The sequence below is a fragment of the Pararge aegeria genome, chromosome Z (assembly GCF_905163445.1).
Source record: "Pararge aegeria chromosome Z, ilParAegt1.1, whole genome shotgun sequence".
In the NCBI taxonomy this organism is placed as follows: Eukaryota; Metazoa; Arthropoda; class Insecta; order Lepidoptera; family Nymphalidae; genus Pararge; species Pararge aegeria.
In genome coordinates, this window is record NC_053208.1 from 26938109 (window position 1) to 26958220 (window position 20112).

The window sequence follows — 20112 nt, forward strand, 5'->3', positions numbered from 1 at the left end:
CATTATGTTATATGGCCCTGAGCCGATAAATAGACTTCCAATACAAAAAAAAAACCAAAGTGGAACCAGCAGTTCCTGACATTAGCGCGTTTAACCAAACAAACTCAAAAGTTTTGCATATCCGAATACCACGAAAAGATAGTTTCATTTAGATAGATTAATATATAGCCTGTCGCACTCACAAAAATAATGTACCTCAAAGATATTTATGTTTGTTTATACCGCATACCGGGCAATGCTGCTGATATTGATTATATTTTTGTACTGCAAAAGAGGGCATTTCGTGCAAAGTATAAAATGGGCCCAAAGAAGAAGAAAGAAGTAAAATGACCAATGATGAAAATGATGCAACTTTTATTTATGTTTATAACAATTTAAATATAAGACGTAAAAACAAACTTGTGGGCCAGTTTACTAGGCTACATAAAATTAGTAATTCGTTTAAAGGAAATTATATGTTATTTTATAACAAGTTTCCGGATAAAATCTTTGAGAAGTCTATATATATAAGTTCAAAGTTTGTATAAAACATAAGCTTATAGAAAAATACCATTATAATGTTAAGGATTTAATAAATGATAAAAAAGCCTGGTATAAAGTATCAATTGCTCTCACTTCATAGCTAAATTTTAATTTGACTGAGAGATGGACAAAAGAGAACCCGGCTAATATTGTGGTGGGCATTTAAAGTTAAAGCAAGTAGTTCCTAATAAAGCCTTCATAAGTGCCTGTGCTAGATCGACATGAATAAAATCTTTTTGCATTTGAATTTGAATAGGCTCCGAAAATCCTGAACTGATTTTAACCATTTCTTCGCCACAAAAAAGCCTAACTATCACAAAATAACATAGGCTATAATTTATTTCGAAAAAAAGTGGTTTCTTAAGATAATTGCAATAGTGGCGTGCGCTGAGAAACCTATTGACGAAACATAAAAATAATGATTAAAGTTCCAAAAAAGTAGTAAATATGATAGTTAGAAACAAAAGTGGGTTGCATTAGTATGGCAGCATTTATACTTATGCAAATAGTTTTATCATCAAGGGTATTCATCAGGCAGACAGATAATAACATGTATTCCACAACTTCAGCCTCCGGAACTTGTCGGTTTCCACAAGGGTTTTAGTACCTTAGACCGCATTCATACGCTGCGTAGCTTATGCAGAAGATTCAAAATTTAATCGGCCACTTGGCATCATGCAGATTCATCTTGCAACTTTGAATTTCGGTACGATAATATAATACAATGCTCAATATCGTGGGAACTCTTACCCACCCCTTAAAGGGAGATTGACGATTGTATGAAAGTCCTGTGTGTTTAATGTTAGAGGATTATAATTAGCAGAGAATAAGTAAAAAATAAATCAAATTTAAGTGAATTGTAAAATGTTACGTATTACAAATTGTATGTGGAAGAAGCCACAAGCAACCGCTAGTTTTAAATAAAAGCTGCAGCCCAGTAAGAGATCAGCCTCTTTCTTTGATAGCCCTCCATATGAAATTAAAAGAAATGTTGTATCCAAATACATGAAGGAATAAGTTGATGTATAGGGTTATAAATAATCTATCATCTTATTTGATTATATAAGAGCACTGCTCTATGTTTTACAACTTCGGAAAAAGTTTAGAAATTTACCGCTAAATTTGGTTGATACTTACCAACCGAATAAAATATTGTTCTGCGTTTAACCTGTTTATGTATTTCACTTTTAGAAGAAATTATGCATGGCACCGAGTATTACGAATCAGCTTAATGAAGCATTGTACTCGTATAAAAATGGGAAATAACAATTTAAAAATGAAGTCTAAAATCAAAGTCATCCGTTGTAGAGTATGTTCCGAGAGGACTTCATCTAGACTATATAAAATAAAGGCTTGTCTTTTGGTTTTGTGTCGAATTATAATGACATAATGTTGCCTGATAACTATTTACACCTACATTTCTTTCCAAGGTTCCAAGCTTTAAAATCATTGGATCATATTCCGTGCCCCGGTTGCGTCCTCTTCTTCCCTCCGCGGTAACTGGTGTGTCTGTTGCAGGTGGCGCATGCGCGGAGCACGCGGGCCTCGGTCGCAGCTCCGCCGTCTCCTTGTAACGCTTTTCAAATGTTCGGTTTCGATGTACTCTACTGACTAATCTTACTGTTAACGTATTGTGTAACTCCCGCTCCCCGCCGCTCGTTTCCGCGCCGCCACGCCCGCGGCGGCGCGCCGTTCCCATGAGTTAGTTCTCCTAGGTTAAGGTGAATGTTTGCCAAAGCTCGGCTCGACACGGATCTATCGTCGTCTCTAATTCCTTCTTCGGACTCGGTTCGACACTTACAGGGTTAGTCAACGACGTACGGACCAATCACGCGAAGTCGTTATGCTGGAGGACGCCGCGGCGCCGGGCCGGGGCTCGTCCGCCGGGCCGGGGCTCCGTCCGCGAGCTCGCTTCGTAGGCCGCGAGACGCGCGTCGTCTCCGTAGTGAGCGGACACTAGTTTCGTTTCAAATTGACTTAGTGAATAGTTTAAGTAGTTGGTAGTTCGTAGCGTAGTCGTTTTTAGTATATTTTTGTTATGGCTGTAGTTGTTAACGTTTTGAAAGTTTATATATTTGGTTCCGGCGCGCCGCGCCCGGCCGGTCGGCGCGCCCCCCACGCTCTGTCTGCATCGACCTGACTTCCTCGTACTCTCTTTGACTCGTGCTAATGTTATAATATATTTTTGTAGGTGTTTGTCGTTGATAAATGAGTCAATTGAATGTTTATTGAATTGAAATAAATTAATGATTAAAGACTAAGGAGTTGTTGCATTTTAAAGTATTTTATGAATACAAAGCGAGAACAATAAAATGTTTTTTCTATAAAGGTTTACATGTGAAGGATACTATAAAGGTGTGACGGGTGAACTTTTAAAATGCACTGTTTCATATCAAATGGTATAACTCTTATATTATGTAATGAACTTATTGTTAATCGGCATTTGATATTCCACCTTGTTTGTTAAATGGTATACATTAAATTATGCAAAATATCATGTATGTGGTACTTATACAGTTTACATAAATAAATAAAATTGTTTCTGCAGACATTGTAACAATGGGTGTATAAATGTGTAACATTACCGTAGTAGGCCGTAAGCACCGGAGCTGCCGCCTCCTTATTTATTGCGTCGCAGCCCTGGGACCGCATAAAACCATATTGATGTATGTAGTATTTAAAAGAGTTAATTTATATGGTTCTATGGATTGAAATAAACGTTAATTATTGTTGTATTTATGTTTATTTATTTCGCGGGCGACCGGACCGGGCGCTCGGACGCCGGACGCCCGCACGCCGGACGCCCGGTCGACGGACGCCGGGCCCTCGCCCCGGCGGGGCCCGGAGGGTGGCTCGTTCACTAAACCGCTGATACATTTCCTCGATCGCTGTTTTATGTAATAAATCGTGGTAAAAAGTACCTTGCACAAACATGAGTTTTCATTGCCCCCTTCCTCTTCCACACGGCGTCTGCTGCGCACTGCAGCCCGGCCGCCGGACTCCGCGTGGCGTGCCGACAGTGCGCCTACACCCGGGACCAGAGTGCCAAGCGTGAGATGTTCTGTACTACCTACGTTACTACATGTACCGCATCACTAGATGGCGCTCTTCCCTCCATAATATTAATAAATATAAATCGTAGTTAAACTAGCAACTATCACGCAATCAAATAGGTTAACGTAGGCAGAAAATCTCACACTTGAATTTTAATTTGAAACTTCACAATATGCTGATAATATACAACGTGTATATGAACGTGTGAAAAAACGAATAATTAAACCCTGGATTACTCCTGGTCTTCTGAGATGCATACGTCGTAGAGATAATGCAAAAAACAACACGATATTATAATTCTCAAAGCTGTCTTCATTCGTTACCGCAATGATGAATAGGGTGCGTTTCAGAAGGTCAGAAATAATCCAGGAAAAACCTGGAACTTAATCAAAAAACAACTGAACAACTTTTACTCCAGTGTGGGTAAAAGTCTTGCAGTAAATATTACTCCACCAGCTCAGGATCTGCTTCCGCCATTAATCCCTCCCAGCCGTGGTGGGAGTAACGCAATGGCCTTACCCGAAGTGGAATTCGGGGAAATAGATGAAGCAACTCGCATGCTTAAAGATAAATGTGCCGAGGGTTTGGATGGCATTACTGCTTCTATCATAAAACGGTAACAGGGATAAGAACACGCGCTGGTGCGCGTGTTCTTATCCCTATCATACATTATCTTCTTAATCTTTGCTGCTATTTGACTGAACGTACTCAGTGTGTTCAGATCGATTACTTTCAGAGTGATGAGACTCATTGATTATGGTTTTCCTCAGGGTAGTGTACTCGGCCCTACCCTTTTCCTTATTTATATAAACGAGCTATGTATGCTTCCACTACCAAATGTAAAATAATTACTTATGCAGATGATTCTTATACACGAAAATAAAAACTGGAAAGAAGACCATATTTCTCCGAATCTTCTTTAAAATTGATCTTGAAATGGCTTCAACTAATTCTGCTTACTTTAAATGTATCTATAACAAAACTCGTTTCATGTGTTTCTTCTTCCCCATCCAAAGCACTAGAGATTTCCCCGAACGGCAACCCCAACCGGTAATGCAGTATGTAAGGATCGATTTTGCTAGAGTCGTAAATCGATTTTAAGCAGTTGAAATCAACCACGTTCCTCAGTTGCCGAAGCACAAAGATAAGTTTCCTGAGCCGAGGAACAATAGAGTCAATATATTGCCTCCAGGTCATAGAACCATCAATTGTTACACCTAAGTACTTGGTGCTGAGACAGCGTTCAATTGGTTCACACTTGCAAATATAATTGTCATTAAAACCGGAGGGGGCTCGAATGGTGAAGGTCGGGTGACCGAGACGGAAAGAGCCCAAAGGTACTTAAGGTTATGTGCATAAAACCTTTATATTTTCCTACTACTGAGCTGCCTATAATCACTGGAGTGATAACAGTGACAGACAGACAGCTATTTGTCCTATCTTTAATTCTTCGTAAACATCCCCTAACTTAGCAAACACGAAGTCAAAGTCAAATATTTCTTTATTCAAATAGGCACATAGATGGCACTTTTGATGCGTACGTTACATGTAAAATATGACATAGGAGTGAGTTGATGGCGATAAATAAATTCGAAGCGTAAATCATATATGTTATGTAGGGTGGAGGCAAACCGCACTGCGATCGGAAGACGCCATTACCCGTTTTTGAGTTGCTTACTGTACACCAGATTGAACAAAGAAATTAATATCTACCCTTTAGACACTCCTGTAAGTTAAAATGTTTAAAGTGGCTTCTATCTTATGAAGAGACGGAAAAACTTTTGAATATTTTGAAATGAATTCAATTGAAAGATTTACTCACAAAAACGCACGCGCGCACACACACACACACACACACACACACACGCGCTTACAAACACTCGAAATGAAGATTAGCATGTTGCATGTATCCCTTATGATTGAGATTTGATTGTTTTTTGTTATGTTATTTTATTTTAATTAATATATTTGTACAGTGGTAAATTTTATGTTTTGGAGGTGGGCGTGATCACTGTTACGCAGTTTCATACTTTTACAGCGATCATCGTTTCATTCATTAGCGGTTAAGTAATGTTCACAAAAAAATAAAATAAGAAAAATAAAAAAATAACCAACGCTAGAAACAAAAAAAAATTGGTTGCCTGTAAAGTCGGTATACGGGCGAAAGTTTTACGTGACAACGACTTTGAGTGGTAAAATAATTTTAATGTGAATATTCATTCGTATAGTAGGAAGAAGGATGAAATAATAGTAACAATTTAAAACATTTATTTATACAAAGAATTATATTTAAAACATTAATTTATACAAAGAATCTCGCACTGAATTTCATATTAACAAAATTTTATTTTTACCTTTACACATACATACGTATTTATATACAAATATACATACAATAACTTGCAATACATTTGCGTACAATGAAACAGCGTTTACTACAAAGGGACGCGTGCCTTTCACATTTTATGTCTGTCTCTCTCGCTCTTAGGCGGGCTAACCATGCCCGAGTGGAAGGGACGCGTGCCTCTCACTCGCTCTCATTGTAAGCGCATAACGTGAGCGGAGCGTAACGCAGTTTCTTGAAGTGTCACCCGGCAAACCAATTTATAAGACGTTGTCACGTCAAAAAGTCGAGTCTTAAAGCTCATTTGATTTCTTGAGATATTATTAAGATTGATCACAGATAAAATAACTACTTCGGTTGCTAATTAACGCCAAACATTTTTTAATTCCTCGTCACTCTCATCATTTCAACCGATTGAAGTCCTCTGCTGGATATAGGTATTTTGTAAGGAGTTTCAAAATCCACGGTCGAGACACTGTGGTAGATGCTCGAGGCATGGATGGCTTTTGAAATATCAACAAACGTGACCTCCACATCATCGTCAGGTCCGAGGTCGGCACACTGCGAATACCTGTATGACCTTCAACTCAATAACTCATCTTCATCAAATCTACAACAATGTAGGCAAAGCTAAGCTGGTAATACAACCTTTTTAGTGCAAAAAGAATTTATAAAATCAGTGAATGTATGAAACACTGATGGTGTAGGAACAACTATTTAGATATACCAGCTTATAAATAATTAGCATAAAGCTAAATATCTGTATGAATGGTTGGAACACAACACTGTAAATTAATGCTCGAAAGTTCCCATAATATGCTTTTCGATTTTTTTGACAAAACTAAATTTTATCAAAACAACAAATTGTTAGGTAAAGGGCCAAAGTATGCATAAGTTAAAAATATTATGTGTACTAACTCGCGGCCACTACACGATTGATGAATTTCTTAACGATAAAGCTGCTTTGAAGCAGGCAGCTCCGCTCTCTTACAAGATCGAAAAATTCTGAAGATTGTTAAACTGTACGATTCTTTTATGTATATGTACGATAGTCTTATTATTCTAAAACAGTTCGAAACGAAAATCTGCGACAGCATATATCGTTATGTGGAAGCCATAATAGGCAAATAAGCGAATGAGTGACATAAATTAAAATGGGATAAGTACTCTGTTTAGTATTAGATGCATTCTCATCAAAATAAATATCATGATGATGATGAAGTCTGGCGAAAACGCGACAAAAAAGGTTCTACAATAAATTTGAAATCAAATGCAGATAAATAATACCTTGGGCATCCGCTAGTTTTTTATATAATTGGCCAGGTCTAGATACGCGTAGTGCGCCCTATGTATAAGCTTAACCAAAAGGTTAATAGAGTAATTATTAAAAAATCTTTTATTTAAGCGCCTCTCTGAATTCATTAGCAATGCCGCAAATTAAAATTATCTTGGTCATTGTTAATAAATTCAGGCAGGCGCTTAAATACAAGATTTTTAATAATTATTCTCAATTCCTCCTCCTTAGTCGTTCAACTCTTGACAGAGTGGTCGTGGTGACGATGGTACATTTTCTTTGCTACGGGCTACAGCAGCCCCCGCGATGCGCCTCCACCTATTTCGATCTTCAGCTTTTCTGGAACATTGGACTATGGAGGTTTGTGATTCTCAATTACGGGCCAGTAAGAAGAGTTCTATTAATTAATATGGCTGGCAAAAAGCTTCGGTCGTGGATAGCTACCACCATACCGACAAAGACGTCGACGCTATTTAGCGTTCCGGTACGATGTCGTTTAGAAACCGAATAAAGATGGGTTAATATAACAGCCAGATTACCTAATAGCTTAGCGCACTACCATCTTGAGATTGCAGTCGAAGGCTAACTTGTAGTTGAAATAAAATATAACAAAATTAGAGCCAAGTACCGACCTACTCACCTACTTGTTTAATGTGCAGCATTATATATTTAGGTATGAGGAAATCTTAAACTTACAATATTGAGAGGCTGCCGATTAATACGCTTACGATCACAGTTCATTTATGTACCTGCACTGTCCAGCTCATTAGCTGATTACATCTGTAAATCATATGGCATACAAAAAGAAGCACTAGCACTACTTTTGGTTGTCTGGAGCGTGATACGAAAATAAGTACCTTTGAGTACCCCTTTAACCACTGGTTGCGCTTCAGAGTACAACTTGGACTTGAGAGCCATCTGTTTGCGCGAAAGTGATATGCTATTAACAATTTATACATCTAATATTCTTTTCTGCATATTTTGTGATAAATCAGACAGTGAGCTTCTGGGATGCATCAGCCTCGCTTCAGTTGGATGGTTTGTTTCACGGATAGGGCTAACGTAAACAAACTGCGAGAATAGACCAAACGTTCCTTCCATAAGGACCGAAGTATCTACTCATTTCCACGCTTGGAGATGGTGGGCTAATCCCGTAGACTTGTGATTTGGACTAAGACGACTGGCGGTATCGTTGTATCGTTTGAGTCTCATGCGAGATTGAAGCGTTTTGAAAATGTACACGTATTTATATCAGAATATCCACCGACAATGTTATGAACTTTGGTTGTGAATCCAACTTAACTTTTATTATTTCCTGAAAACTATTTATTAATTAAATAAGAATTATCAGTACATTTGTTATCATCATCAACATAGCAACCCATTACCGGCCCACTACATGGCACGGGTCTCCCCGATGAGAACCACAATGAGGAGGGGTTAAGGCCCAGTTGTGGGTTGGTGGCACATTTCTTAAATTCTAATCAATTAAATGAATTATCTGGAAATACTAAGTTAGAGTTATCAAAAGTTTTATTATTTAGCTACTTAATAAAATTACTGTACGTGATTTACCTTACCTACTCGACTTACAAGGAGTTTAGTTGGAAATGAAACAGTGCGGTTATCATATTATTTACATTTAATCTAAAAATAATAGCATATAAATGTATCACAACTACTTCGGTAACATTGATGAGACTGCGCCTCACAGCCAGCCGCGTTGGGAGTTTTACGTCGTTGCAAGCCGCCGCCACCAAGCTCTGCTAATAACTCAGGCTCAGGCCGCCGGCCTTGCAGCTAGGTGAACCCGTCATCGGTTGACTCCATAGCATTCATACTAAAATTATATCGTCACATACACATTTGCGCTCCGAATAACTGTAGGTTACGGTAGGTTTTGCCGGAATAGAGAATAACCTAACGACCACGTGTTCTAATAAACCGGCAGAAAGTTAGAGCTAGCTGTAAGAGTGAGCGTGCAGCTACTACACAGCAGAGTGTCTTATTCTGAAGCTATTTCAAACAGCAGTCCAAAGCAGTGCAGGGGGTGCGGTAATCATCGTAAGAGATGAATTTATCTGCAAATTTTTTTTTCCTATTTATATTAAAAACAATGAGTTACAGGGCTCGGGACGCAGGCGACTGGCGTACAAGAGCAATTGAAGATTTGATTGAAAGTATTTTAACCTGTTCTCTACGAGGTTGCCGTATCTGTGCGCGCAGCACTGCGCTTCTGAAATAATTAATTGCGTTACAATCATAGCGCATCCCCTCACTGTATGCTTATCAGATCGTAGTAAAAGTACACAAGTTCATATTTGCTCTGAGGATCCGCGCGCTCGGTGCGGCGGCGGGCGGCGCGGCGGGGCGGCACTAGGCGCGCGGCACCTCCTCGGCCACCGGCTGGAACGAGCGCACGATGCTGACCAGCGCCGTGTACGTGCCCGCCACCAGGCCCACTATGCCGATGATGAACAGCAGAATGTCCTTTCCGAACAGCACGCTGCGGGCTGCGCTGGCGCGCCGCGGGAAGTTCACGCAGAGCTCCATGAGCGCCGGGAAGCAGATGCCCAGCGCCGAGAGGCACAGCGCGCCGAACAGCGATATGAAGAGCCCGAGCCGGGGCACCGCCGCCGCCAGCACGACTGCAAAGGAGAGCAGCGCGTCACGCCCGGCCCGCTCCGGGCCGCTCCGGGCCGCGCCGGGCCGCGCCGGGCGAGGTGCGCGGGACACTCACACGTGAGCAGGCACAGCGCCACGCGCAGCGCGAACTCGCACAGGCGGCGGCGCGCGGGCGCCGAGCGCTGCACGCGCGGCAGCACGTAGCCGCGCCACAGCACCTCCACCGGCACGTAGCAGTGCAGGCAGTAGCTGATGAAGATGGCCACCGCGAACATCACGATCACGCTGGTCGCCAGCCTGCCGCGTCAGAACACTGTTGCACTCAGCCGCACTTCATTACCTCGGTTTCGCGGGACACCACTGATGTCCCGAAGTTGAGGTTAGGTGCGTAAATAGTGCAACTTTTGAGAAGGTAAATACAGTTAAAGACCTGAGGAGGTCTACTGAAATTTATTAAAAAAAAATCAGAGTCCTTTACTTTCGATCTGTCGACGGAAACATAATCGGGAAACCTATTAAGCAATAATTAATAAATAAACAAACTAAAACAAATGGGCACTTACGCGTAGTATAATACTTAGAAGACATATAATGGAAGGAGGTTGATTAAGGTGAGTCAATTCTATGCATTGTCTGTGAAGAAGATTAATGAGTGATGCGACTGGACACTTACGGATCGCCTTTGGGCAGGTCCAATGTGATGGAGTCACTGCACTTCGACACACAGAAGATGTAGCCTATTGCCCCGACGGCTACGTAGAGTATCACTATAATTGTCATTCCGGTGTTCAGGACTCCACACGGCGAACCGAAGGCTTTCGGCGTCTTCATATTGTTCTCTAGAGCAATCACCTAAAAAAAACATTGTAACGTTAAACCCTCAATTATCACATAATATTTTATATTCATGATTGCTTCTCGTCTGGTGCCAATTACTATAATGTTCAATGTCGCAAAGACGTATCAACATTGAAATTAACAAATAATGCTAAACACTTCGTCCTTCGACATATTATCAGGGTGAAGTTTTCCCCAGTGATGCAGTGATGCAGTGATGTGGTGTCGGTCTCCATTGCGCTGTGTTGCTCGCAGTGTTTGCCTCACAATAGCGTCAGGTGCGATATATTTGTGTCCACGAGTGCACAGTTCACCTGTACTGTCACTCCACCCGTCCGTAAGCAAATAATGTTATGATTGTGAAAACTGCTGCTTTAAGAAATAACAAACCAAAAACCTCATCTTTGAATTTATAATATTATAGAAGTACCTAACAATATAAACTAACTCACATTGCACGAGGAGAGAGGTCAGTGCCCTGCAGGACGTGTATAGTAGACTAAAAATAATTTCATCGAAATCCGAATGAAGAGGTTGCGCGTATTAGTATCTTCTTTTTTTATTTTTCCAATGAACCCTAGGTGGTCAAATTGACAGCATTGTTGTCCACCGATCCATCCGCAAAGCGGTGGACTGTGACCGGTATTAGGTTGACGAGATGATTGACCGTCTTTTGTGTGCTACATTGCTGTACCCTCTTGTGACTGATAACTTACCACTCCGACCGCGGTGAGCGCAAACAGCACCGTCCCGAAGAACAACGGGAAGGTCTCCGCCGACCCCCACAGGTCCAAGGCTTCTCCCTGGGCTTCCGGCTTCTTGCCCGCGAGCAGATAGTACACGATGATGCCCAGCCCGACAAACGTCATCACGTTGGCTAAGGCGGAGAACGGTGCCAACATCTTGAGGCTCGGGATGAGGTTGAAGGCGATGAGCGGGCCCAGGATGATGAGCATGTGCACCTCGACATCCATGTCGTAGTACGGATCCACTACCTGAAAGATATTGCACAATTTGAAGTAAGTATTTTGTAGCGACACGTACAATATTAGGCTCTTGCGTTCGCTTAGTTAGTGTTTGAAGCGCTGAAGATTACCGGCCCGCTGCACGCCACGGGTCTCCTCTCAAAATTAACAGGGTTTATGGTCTACCTCGCTCTGGCCAAGTCGCATTGGTCAATTTTCACACCCATTGGGACTCTCGGGCATGCAATATTCCTCACGATGTTTTCCTCCACAGTTTAAAGCAATTTAAAAACGCACATAACTCTGACAATAGGCTACCACCGCTTCTAATCGGGCACCTTCAGCCGAATTTTGAATTATAGAGACGGTTGTACTATTTGTACTTCAATTACAAATCTGAATGTTTTGTTTGCAATATTTGTGGAAAACCAGTTAAGCAGTAGGCTCATATAGAGCCACAAGCTAGCCAAAGAGTCAACTGGCCAGAGGTCAGGGTCAAGGGGCATCCGCTAAGGCGACCTCACCCTTTACGAATGAAGGTAGACAGCAGTGCGTATTGTATGTGTTTTACACAGAATGTTTTTATTCTATCGTTATATTTAACAAAAACTTTATCATCCATTTGAAGCAGCGCAAGCTCCCAGCCGATGCCCGGTGTGCACGTTGAAGACGTCACATCGCGCGCGCGGGCTGAGAGTACTCGCGCGAAGCGGAACGGCTCCTGATGTTCGTTTCCGCTGATGATTATTGACGTGAGCGCGGCCGACCCCGCGGCCGCGCTCGTTTAGCATAATTGGTAGCGTGACTGCGGCTCCCAGTCGCCTATGTCGACGCGCGTCCCTTCGCCACGCGGCGCCGCCGACCCGCTAATTGTTTGCTACATTCCCGAGCATAGAAACGATCTAAGATGCACAATTACAATTCTAAGGAATTTGTAATTGAGACTTATTGCTAGTCAATGGCAACTTCATCTGTGCAATCTAGGACTGATTGGAGCGTCCCTGTACTAAGGTATCTGCTGACTATTTCGAAGCAGCAATATACATAAACTTATAAAATAAATTCAAGGCGATAATGGTGGTAGAATGAGTCTTCCGGAGTAGGTGCTCGAATCCCTCATCAACATCATCAATAGAAGCGCCCGCAGACGGGTCAGCCCACAAGCACGCGGGCCCGCAGGCTTGTGGCCGCTGGCCGTTCGCTGTTGTATTTTCCCCGTCGTCGTGCGGCAGCCGCGGGAGGAGGGGCCGTGACAACTGTATTCAGTTCTGCCGTCACTACGCTGCACACAATCCTAAGCGAACTTATTTATTCTTGTATTCCTATTATTCTTGCATTTCTACAATTTCAGTTCAATGGGTGGCCACCGACTTTACCTTATAGTATCAATATCGTTTGGTGTTTCCTTAGAGCTGTCGCCTTCGACTCCTGACGCGATGAATTTCTGATCTCGCATGAGCTTACAAAATGTTTGGGGATCCACTACGTCCTCCTCAGCAGCAGGTACTGTCAAATATTCTCAGGATTGGTTCAAAGGTTTGAATGTGCTGGGCACAAAAAGACCTACAAAATATTCACAAAAATTTCTATTTCTCATTTATGATTTGTATTAATCACAAAACCTTGTGTTTAATATTTGAATTGCTACTACTTTTTCCAGCTTCATAACCAAACAATTTTGTTAGAGCGCAAACTTTAGTTTTATTAAATGGATCGATAGTTTGCCGAAATCTGTATTTATTTAAAATTAAGTATATGACCTATTTTATAAAAACACCGTATCCGTACCTTCACAATTATCGTATGAAGCAGTGTCAAACTTTGGTTAGAGGACACCATACTGTGCAGAGACAGCTAGTTACTTATAACACTTTCCGATATTAGTACGCTCCAAAACATATGACCTTATTTCGAAACGATATTCGATACTATTTAACTATGGCAGCCATTAATTACAATCTGGACACCCTATACTACCACTTTAACGTTTGGAGGCCGTGGAGTGAAATGAATCATTTCAATGTTTCATTCAACATTGAAATTTAGTATTTCACTCAGCATCATCATATCGACCCGTTACCGGCCCGCTACAGGTCGGGTAGAGGAGGAGATTTGGGTCTCGTCCCACGATGAGAAGGGGTTAAGACCGTATTAAAGCAACTGAGATTTGCATTACTTAAAACGCACATAACTTAGAAAATTCCTACCCACTGCGCTCTCACCGCTTCCATGTAATGCCACAGCGATTACACTAATTTCCTAAAAATCAAGGACCCCTGCGAGGACTGTAGCAGCACCGGCCTCGCTGTCGACAACATTCGGTAGATGTGACTATTCCGTCAGTATCGTTTGGAAATTTTTACACAATCCATCTACTGGTTCAGCTAGTGTTCAAGAGTCAAGACATCGAGTCCCTACCAAACGCAGGACGCATAGAGAAGTGACGAAGTGGCAAAAAAAACAGCAATAAGAAACCTGTTTTGTAGACTACTAAAGAGTCAAAATACCAAGGGCTTTAGTTGAAAATAAAACCATAAAACAACAAAAGAAGTAAATACAAAATAATAAGAAAAAAGATGCTACAATATCTAAGGATAGAGGCAATCCAGACAGCGAAGATAATTTCTGTTTAGTTTGTACGGAACCCTTTTCTAACAGCAGATCCACTGGATGCAATCCCTAGAGTAACAGCTATGGGCATTGGGCGCATGTGGACTGCACTAGTATCAAATCGAATTACGCCTAAATGAGGCATAATTCGTTGTCTGATGGAAATCTCGTTTTAAATATTTTTTATTGACTATTTTATATATTGGATAGAAGCAGGCGTTACTGCGGGGCATCCCATCATATGTTAGAGCAGCTTCAGTTTCATAATGACTATTTTATGTTTTATATTTCTTTCATGAATTATTATTTAATATGTTGATTATGAAAGTAACTTCATTTTTATTTGTAAATATTATAACCATCCCTTCACAATGTTACAACCAACCCTAGGGGTAGGAAGGGTTGTAACAGATGCCACTTTCTTTATTTCGTCGTTTTTCTTAAAATCTTTGATATCTGTTGCAGTTATGCGTAGGTATGTTATAACGTAGCTGAAAGACTAGACCGCCATATGTAGTGAAAGGAATGTTGATATTATATTCAAAAAATTTTTTGAGATATTTCGAGGAAATGGAAAATTTTTACGTTCATCTCTGGTCTCCCGTATATATAGTATGATTTGGAACACATCTTAGTAGTTTAGTTAGTGTAAACTCTATTTAACTTGTTGTTGTTATACTTATTCTGCTTTGATGATTCGCATTTTTGTTAGGCTTTTTCTTTGCTTTTGCTAATAAAAACTATGTGTGGGTAAAATATTTCAATCTGAATTGAATCATTTCGAAATTGAAAGACATGGCGTTACCTACAGTTGCCAAAGCATTCGTGTAGTAAGTATGACAGTAAGCATTCATATTCAATTACAATATCGCGTTGGCATTACAGTGGCAGTGGCTTGTGTAATTTGACGATGTTTAGTATTGCTGGGATCAGTAGCGCGCAAATGTCGACACTCGAGTGAAGGAAAGACTCGGTAAGCGGTATGAAGTCGTTAGAAAATGACCGTCTCAGAATTTCCATCGATCCGAATAGACTTCAGTAAAGTTAGTGCTCATGTTGTTAAACCCTAACCTGTGCAACCCTTGCAAGTCAGTCAAGTCAGTAGAAGGTTTCCTCATTGAAGAACTGGATTGCACTGGAGTGCAGTAATTGATTGTTGTTATGATGTATTCAGAGGTGTATGCCCGTGCCGCGTATGAAGCCGCAGTACCTTCTTAATGTTGTCGGCGATGAACACGATGTAGACGCAGCAGATGCCCAGCTGGTACACCACCAGGAACACGTCCACGGCCAGCGCGGCCGGCCGCGCGGCGCGCCGCAGCGCCGCCGGCCCGCCGCCCAGCGCGCTGGCCGCCGCCTCGGGGTACGACAGCTGCGGCACGCGGCGCCGCTTGCACGCCGCGTACTGCGCGCGCACCTGCGCACACGCACACACCGTATGTATATCTTATTTATTTTATTTATTTATTTAGAATACCTTATTGCACAAACTTAAAAACAATACAAGGAAACAAAAAAAAAAAAATAATAATAAAAAAAAGTTAAATACAGTTGTGTGCAAAGGCGGCCTTATTGCAAAAGCAATCTCTTACAGACAACCCTTGGTGAAAGTAACAATAGAAAACAAGAGGGACAGTGCAAACAATGAAACATACACAGGCAAGAGAAAAAAAAAATTAAAACAATTAAAAATATATATATACTACATACTATATAACATACAAATAAGAATTAATAAAATAAATATATAATAAAATAAACATATATACATATATATATATATATATATATATACATATAATAAACAAATGTATGCGATGAAATTGGATGTAACATGGGCTTATATCTTAACTCACAGTTAAACGGACACACAGTTTTGTTTACCCAAATCAGATTTTAAAAGTATTGTAGCTGCTATTTGTAAAAATAGGAATTTGTATGATGTTAAAACTAATTTAATTATCCTACTAGGAAATAGAGGAAATGTCAACAAACCCGATCTAATTAAACTTTTTGATTCTTTAAATACTTTAAATGTAAATAGTATAGTATTGTACACATTTCCTTATTGTGATAGTTTGCCACACCAAGAAAATACTATTAGATATAATTTAAACATGACTTTGTACAACTTATGTACATATAATAAAAAATTTCATATTATTGACTTTAGCAAGTGTGCTAGTCCTTCTTATAATTTGTACCGAGATAGGTATTACCTATCACACTATTTTAAACGACAGATAGCTGTTTCGCTATCATATTTTTTTACAATTACAGCCAAGAACTTGGCTAAACAAGCTGCTTTTATTGAGCAGTGTAATAATTCTGACATTAACACCTTGGAAATCATTCCAAGTCATTCTACTTTAAACTAGTTAAGGAGACAACAGAGGTTTCCTCTTGCTTAGATAAACAGACAACTGAGACTATCTCTGGCATATACAATATAAATTATATTAAGGCATTGCACAATTTAAAAGTAAACCAAAAAATATACAAAAAATCTAATTCTAATCATATCAACTTGGTTCACCAATATAAAATGTATTAAAGGAAAGGACTTAGAGATTGAATTATTTTTGAATGATTTCAACATTAATATTTTATGTATAACTGAACACTGGTTGAAAACTCATGAATACTTGTTTAATTTTGGTAACCACCAGGTTGGTAGTTCGTTCACCAGAGTAACTGCAATTCATGGAGGCTCTTTAATACTATTAAATAAAAATTTAAAATTTAAAAACAGAAATGATATTGTGAGCCTGTCTGTTGAACGGACAATAGAGCTAGCCTCGGTCGAATTAGAGCAATTAATAATTGTCACTGTATATAGACCACCCTTGTCTAACTTTGAACTTTTTGAAAAGGTAATGGATGAAGTGTTATTTAAAATATCAAAGTCAAATAAAAAGTTAATAGTTTGCGGAGACTTTAATGTAAACATCTTAGAACGTAATTGTTTAAGTGTTAATTTATTAAATTTATTTAAAACATACAATCTTACAAATATGTTCATGGAACCAACAAGAATTACTGCCACTAGCGCCACATGTTTGGATAACATTTTTACGAATATAATTCCAATAAGTAAACACATAATTAATAAATTAGATTCTGATCATTGTGGTCAATTAATTCAATTTGAAAATGTGAAGAAAAATGTCTCCAAACATAAAATTACTTTTGTACCAGTGACATCAAACCGCATAGAGAAAATGAGAACTAGCCTCGTCAAAGACCTCCCGTTCTTACAATCGGGGACAAGTCCGAATGAGATGTACAGCTGTTTTTTCAACACGTTTCAACGACTATTTAATTCTATATTCACTAGTAAGTCGGTTGTGGTGACTGATGCTTTAGTTTTTAGTGAGTGGGCATCAATTGAACTGCATAAGAGTAGGCAAAAAATGTACGAACTTTATGCAGAACGTCAATACAATACTGATGCTGAGTTAAGAGATTGTGTTAAATTATGTTCCAGTAGTTTTAAACGCGATTGCTTCTTGGAAAAGTCCCGATACATACAGAATAAAATAAAAAATAGCAATAACGTAATCAAAACTACTTGGAAAATAATTAATGAGGAGACGGGAAGAGTACCACCGCGGCATAATAACTTTAAACTTAATGTAGATAATAAAGACTTAACATCTGATTTCGAGGTGGCTACTGCTTTTGAAATCTTTTTTACTAACATTCCTATCTCCACCACTAAATCATTGAACTCTTCACCAGATATTGCTCTCTCTCTATTGAAGAATAACGTGCCCGAGTGTAAAAACGCTTTTAAATTCAGCCATGTTAGTGGCTCTGACGTTATTAAAGCCTTTAAATTATTAAATAATAAAAAAACAAGTGACTTGTGGGGCATTTCCGTTGAAGTTCTCAAATCACTAATTGATATCGTTGCACCCGATTTAGCATTAATATTTAATAACTGTATAGATTGTGGTGTGTTTCCTGACTTAATGAAACATAGTAAAATAGTTCCTTTGTTTAAATCGGGTAGTACTTCTGACCCCACTAACTTCAGACCAATATCAGTACTGCCCACTTTCAGTAAAATTTTTGAAAAACTTATTTTAAATCAGTTACTTGCCTATTTTCATAAGTATGATTTACTCCACGTTAAACAATTTGGTTTAACACGGGGTCGCTCAACTATCGACGCTGGTGTTGAGCTAATACATAATATATTTGAAGCTTGGGAGGAGTCACATGATGCACTTGGTGTGTTCTGTGATTTGTCTAAGGCGTTTGATTGTGTTGTACATGAAACGTTAGTCAGAAAACTACACCACTATGGAATTCAGGGTGTAGCTCTCGACTTGATTAGTTACTACTTGCGTGATAGGGTGCAAATGGTAGACGTTAATGGAAAGCGGTCTAATGGGTCATTTGTGAAAATTGGTGTTCCACAGGGTTCTATATTAGGACCTTTTCTATTCCTTATTTACATTAATGACCTGCCTTACCTTGTTAGGGACAATCACGGGATAGTATTGTTTGCTGATGATACATCACTTATGTTCAAAATTAAGAGACGTGAATTAGCTTTAGACGATGTAAACAACTATCTCGCTAAAGTAGTACAATGGTTTGAAGCTAATAATTTGGTTTTAAATGAAAATAAAACTAAGTGCATAAAATTCACATTACCAAATGTTAAACATGTAAAAACCACTATACTACTTAATAATGAGGAATTGAACCCGGTGGATAAAACAGTATTTCTAGGAATAACGTTAGATGCTAAACTTCAATGGGGCCCTCATGTAAATAATTTATCGAACAGGCTTAGTTCTGCTGCCTATGCAGTAAAGAAGATACGCCACCTGACAGACATAGAAACTGCTAGGCTAGTCTATTTTAGTTACTTTCACAGCATTATGTCATATGGAATTTTACTATGGGGTAATGCTGCTGATATTGGCACTATTTTCGTGCTGCAGAAGAAGGCTGTTCGTGCGATCTATAAAATGGGTCCGAGAGAGTCATTGAAAGATAAATTTAAAGATGTTAAAATAATGACACTCTATAGCCAATAAATATTTGAAAATTTAATGTATGTTCACAAAAATATATCAAAATTTAAAAGAAAATGTGACTGCAATAATTTGAACGTTAGAAGCAAAAATAAACTTGCAGTGCAGTACACTAGACTACACAAAATAAGCAATTCATTTAAAGGAAATTGTATACAATTTTACAATAAATTACCGGTTGATATCTTGGGGATGTCACTAAAGAAGTTCAAAGTTTGTATTAAGCGAAAGCTTATAGAAAAGTCCTATTATAGTATAAAGGATTACGTAAAAGATAAAAAAGCTTGGGTGTAAACAATTGCTCTAACCAGGTTGCTTCTTAAATATTTTCTAATGACAATCGCCATCACTACTCACTGCTATGTACACATTTTGTATATAATAACGCATCAAAAGTGCCATCTATGTGCCTATTTGAATAAAGATATATTTATATTTATGTACCTCATAGTAATACAATCTTTTGTACTAATACTATCTACTCATAAACACAATCTGCTAGGTAATACTTAGACAATCTGGTTTTGGTTTGGTTTGGTCAAACTTACGTAGTCCGAAGATAAACCTTATACAAAGGTTTTGCAAACGTTCAAGCTTCTTGAGGTGCTCATCAGACAAGTCAGGATAGGAAGAGTCGGCGTAATCCAAAATTGTATTATACATATAATGGATCAGAGACACAGGCAGTAATAAATCCGGACTTTAGATTCTATGGAGCGGACAGCACTAGTAGGCACTCGAGTGGTTAGTTTACGTCTGTGAGTACGCAGTTTTCTAACTACGAACATAAGATACGAAACTAAGTAATCG

General features: G+C 39.4%; 2 protein-coding genes across 10 annotated transcripts in view; one reads left to right on the forward strand and one right to left on the reverse strand.

The window, feature by feature from the left end:
- Positions 1-3442, forward strand: part of LOC120636692 (hepatic leukemia factor) — a 203752-nt gene extending 200310 nt beyond the window's left edge. For 4 of the 7 annotated variants that reach the window (XM_039908270.1, XM_039908266.1, XM_039908264.1 and 1 more), the window contains one exon: positions 2041-3442. The gene's annotated coding sequence lies outside the window, so the exon portion shown is untranslated. The remainder of the gene's footprint in view (positions 1-2040) is intronic. The other 3 variants (XM_039908265.1, XM_039908268.1, XM_039908269.1) reach the window with 1 other exon arrangement.
- Positions 3443-8838: 5396 nt separating this feature from the next.
- The window catches only part of LOC120636489 (proton-coupled amino acid transporter-like protein CG1139), a 33784-nt gene continuing 22510 nt past the window's right edge, over positions 8839-20112 (reverse strand). For 2 of the 3 annotated variants that reach the window (XM_039907992.1, XM_039907991.1), the window contains exons 5-9: positions 15462-15668; positions 11393-11671; positions 10513-10691; positions 9955-10136; positions 9509-9862 (exon numbers count right to left, since the gene is read on the reverse strand). In XM_039907992.1, coding sequence (XP_039763926.1) covers positions 9591-9862; positions 9955-10136; positions 10513-10691; positions 11393-11671; positions 15462-15668 — 1119 coding nt within the window. In that variant the 3' untranslated portion in view covers positions 9509-9590. Of the gene's footprint in view, positions 9863-9954; positions 10137-10512; positions 10692-11392; positions 11672-15461; positions 15669-20112 lie in introns of all 3 variants that reach the window. The other variant, XM_039907994.1, reaches the window with a different exon arrangement.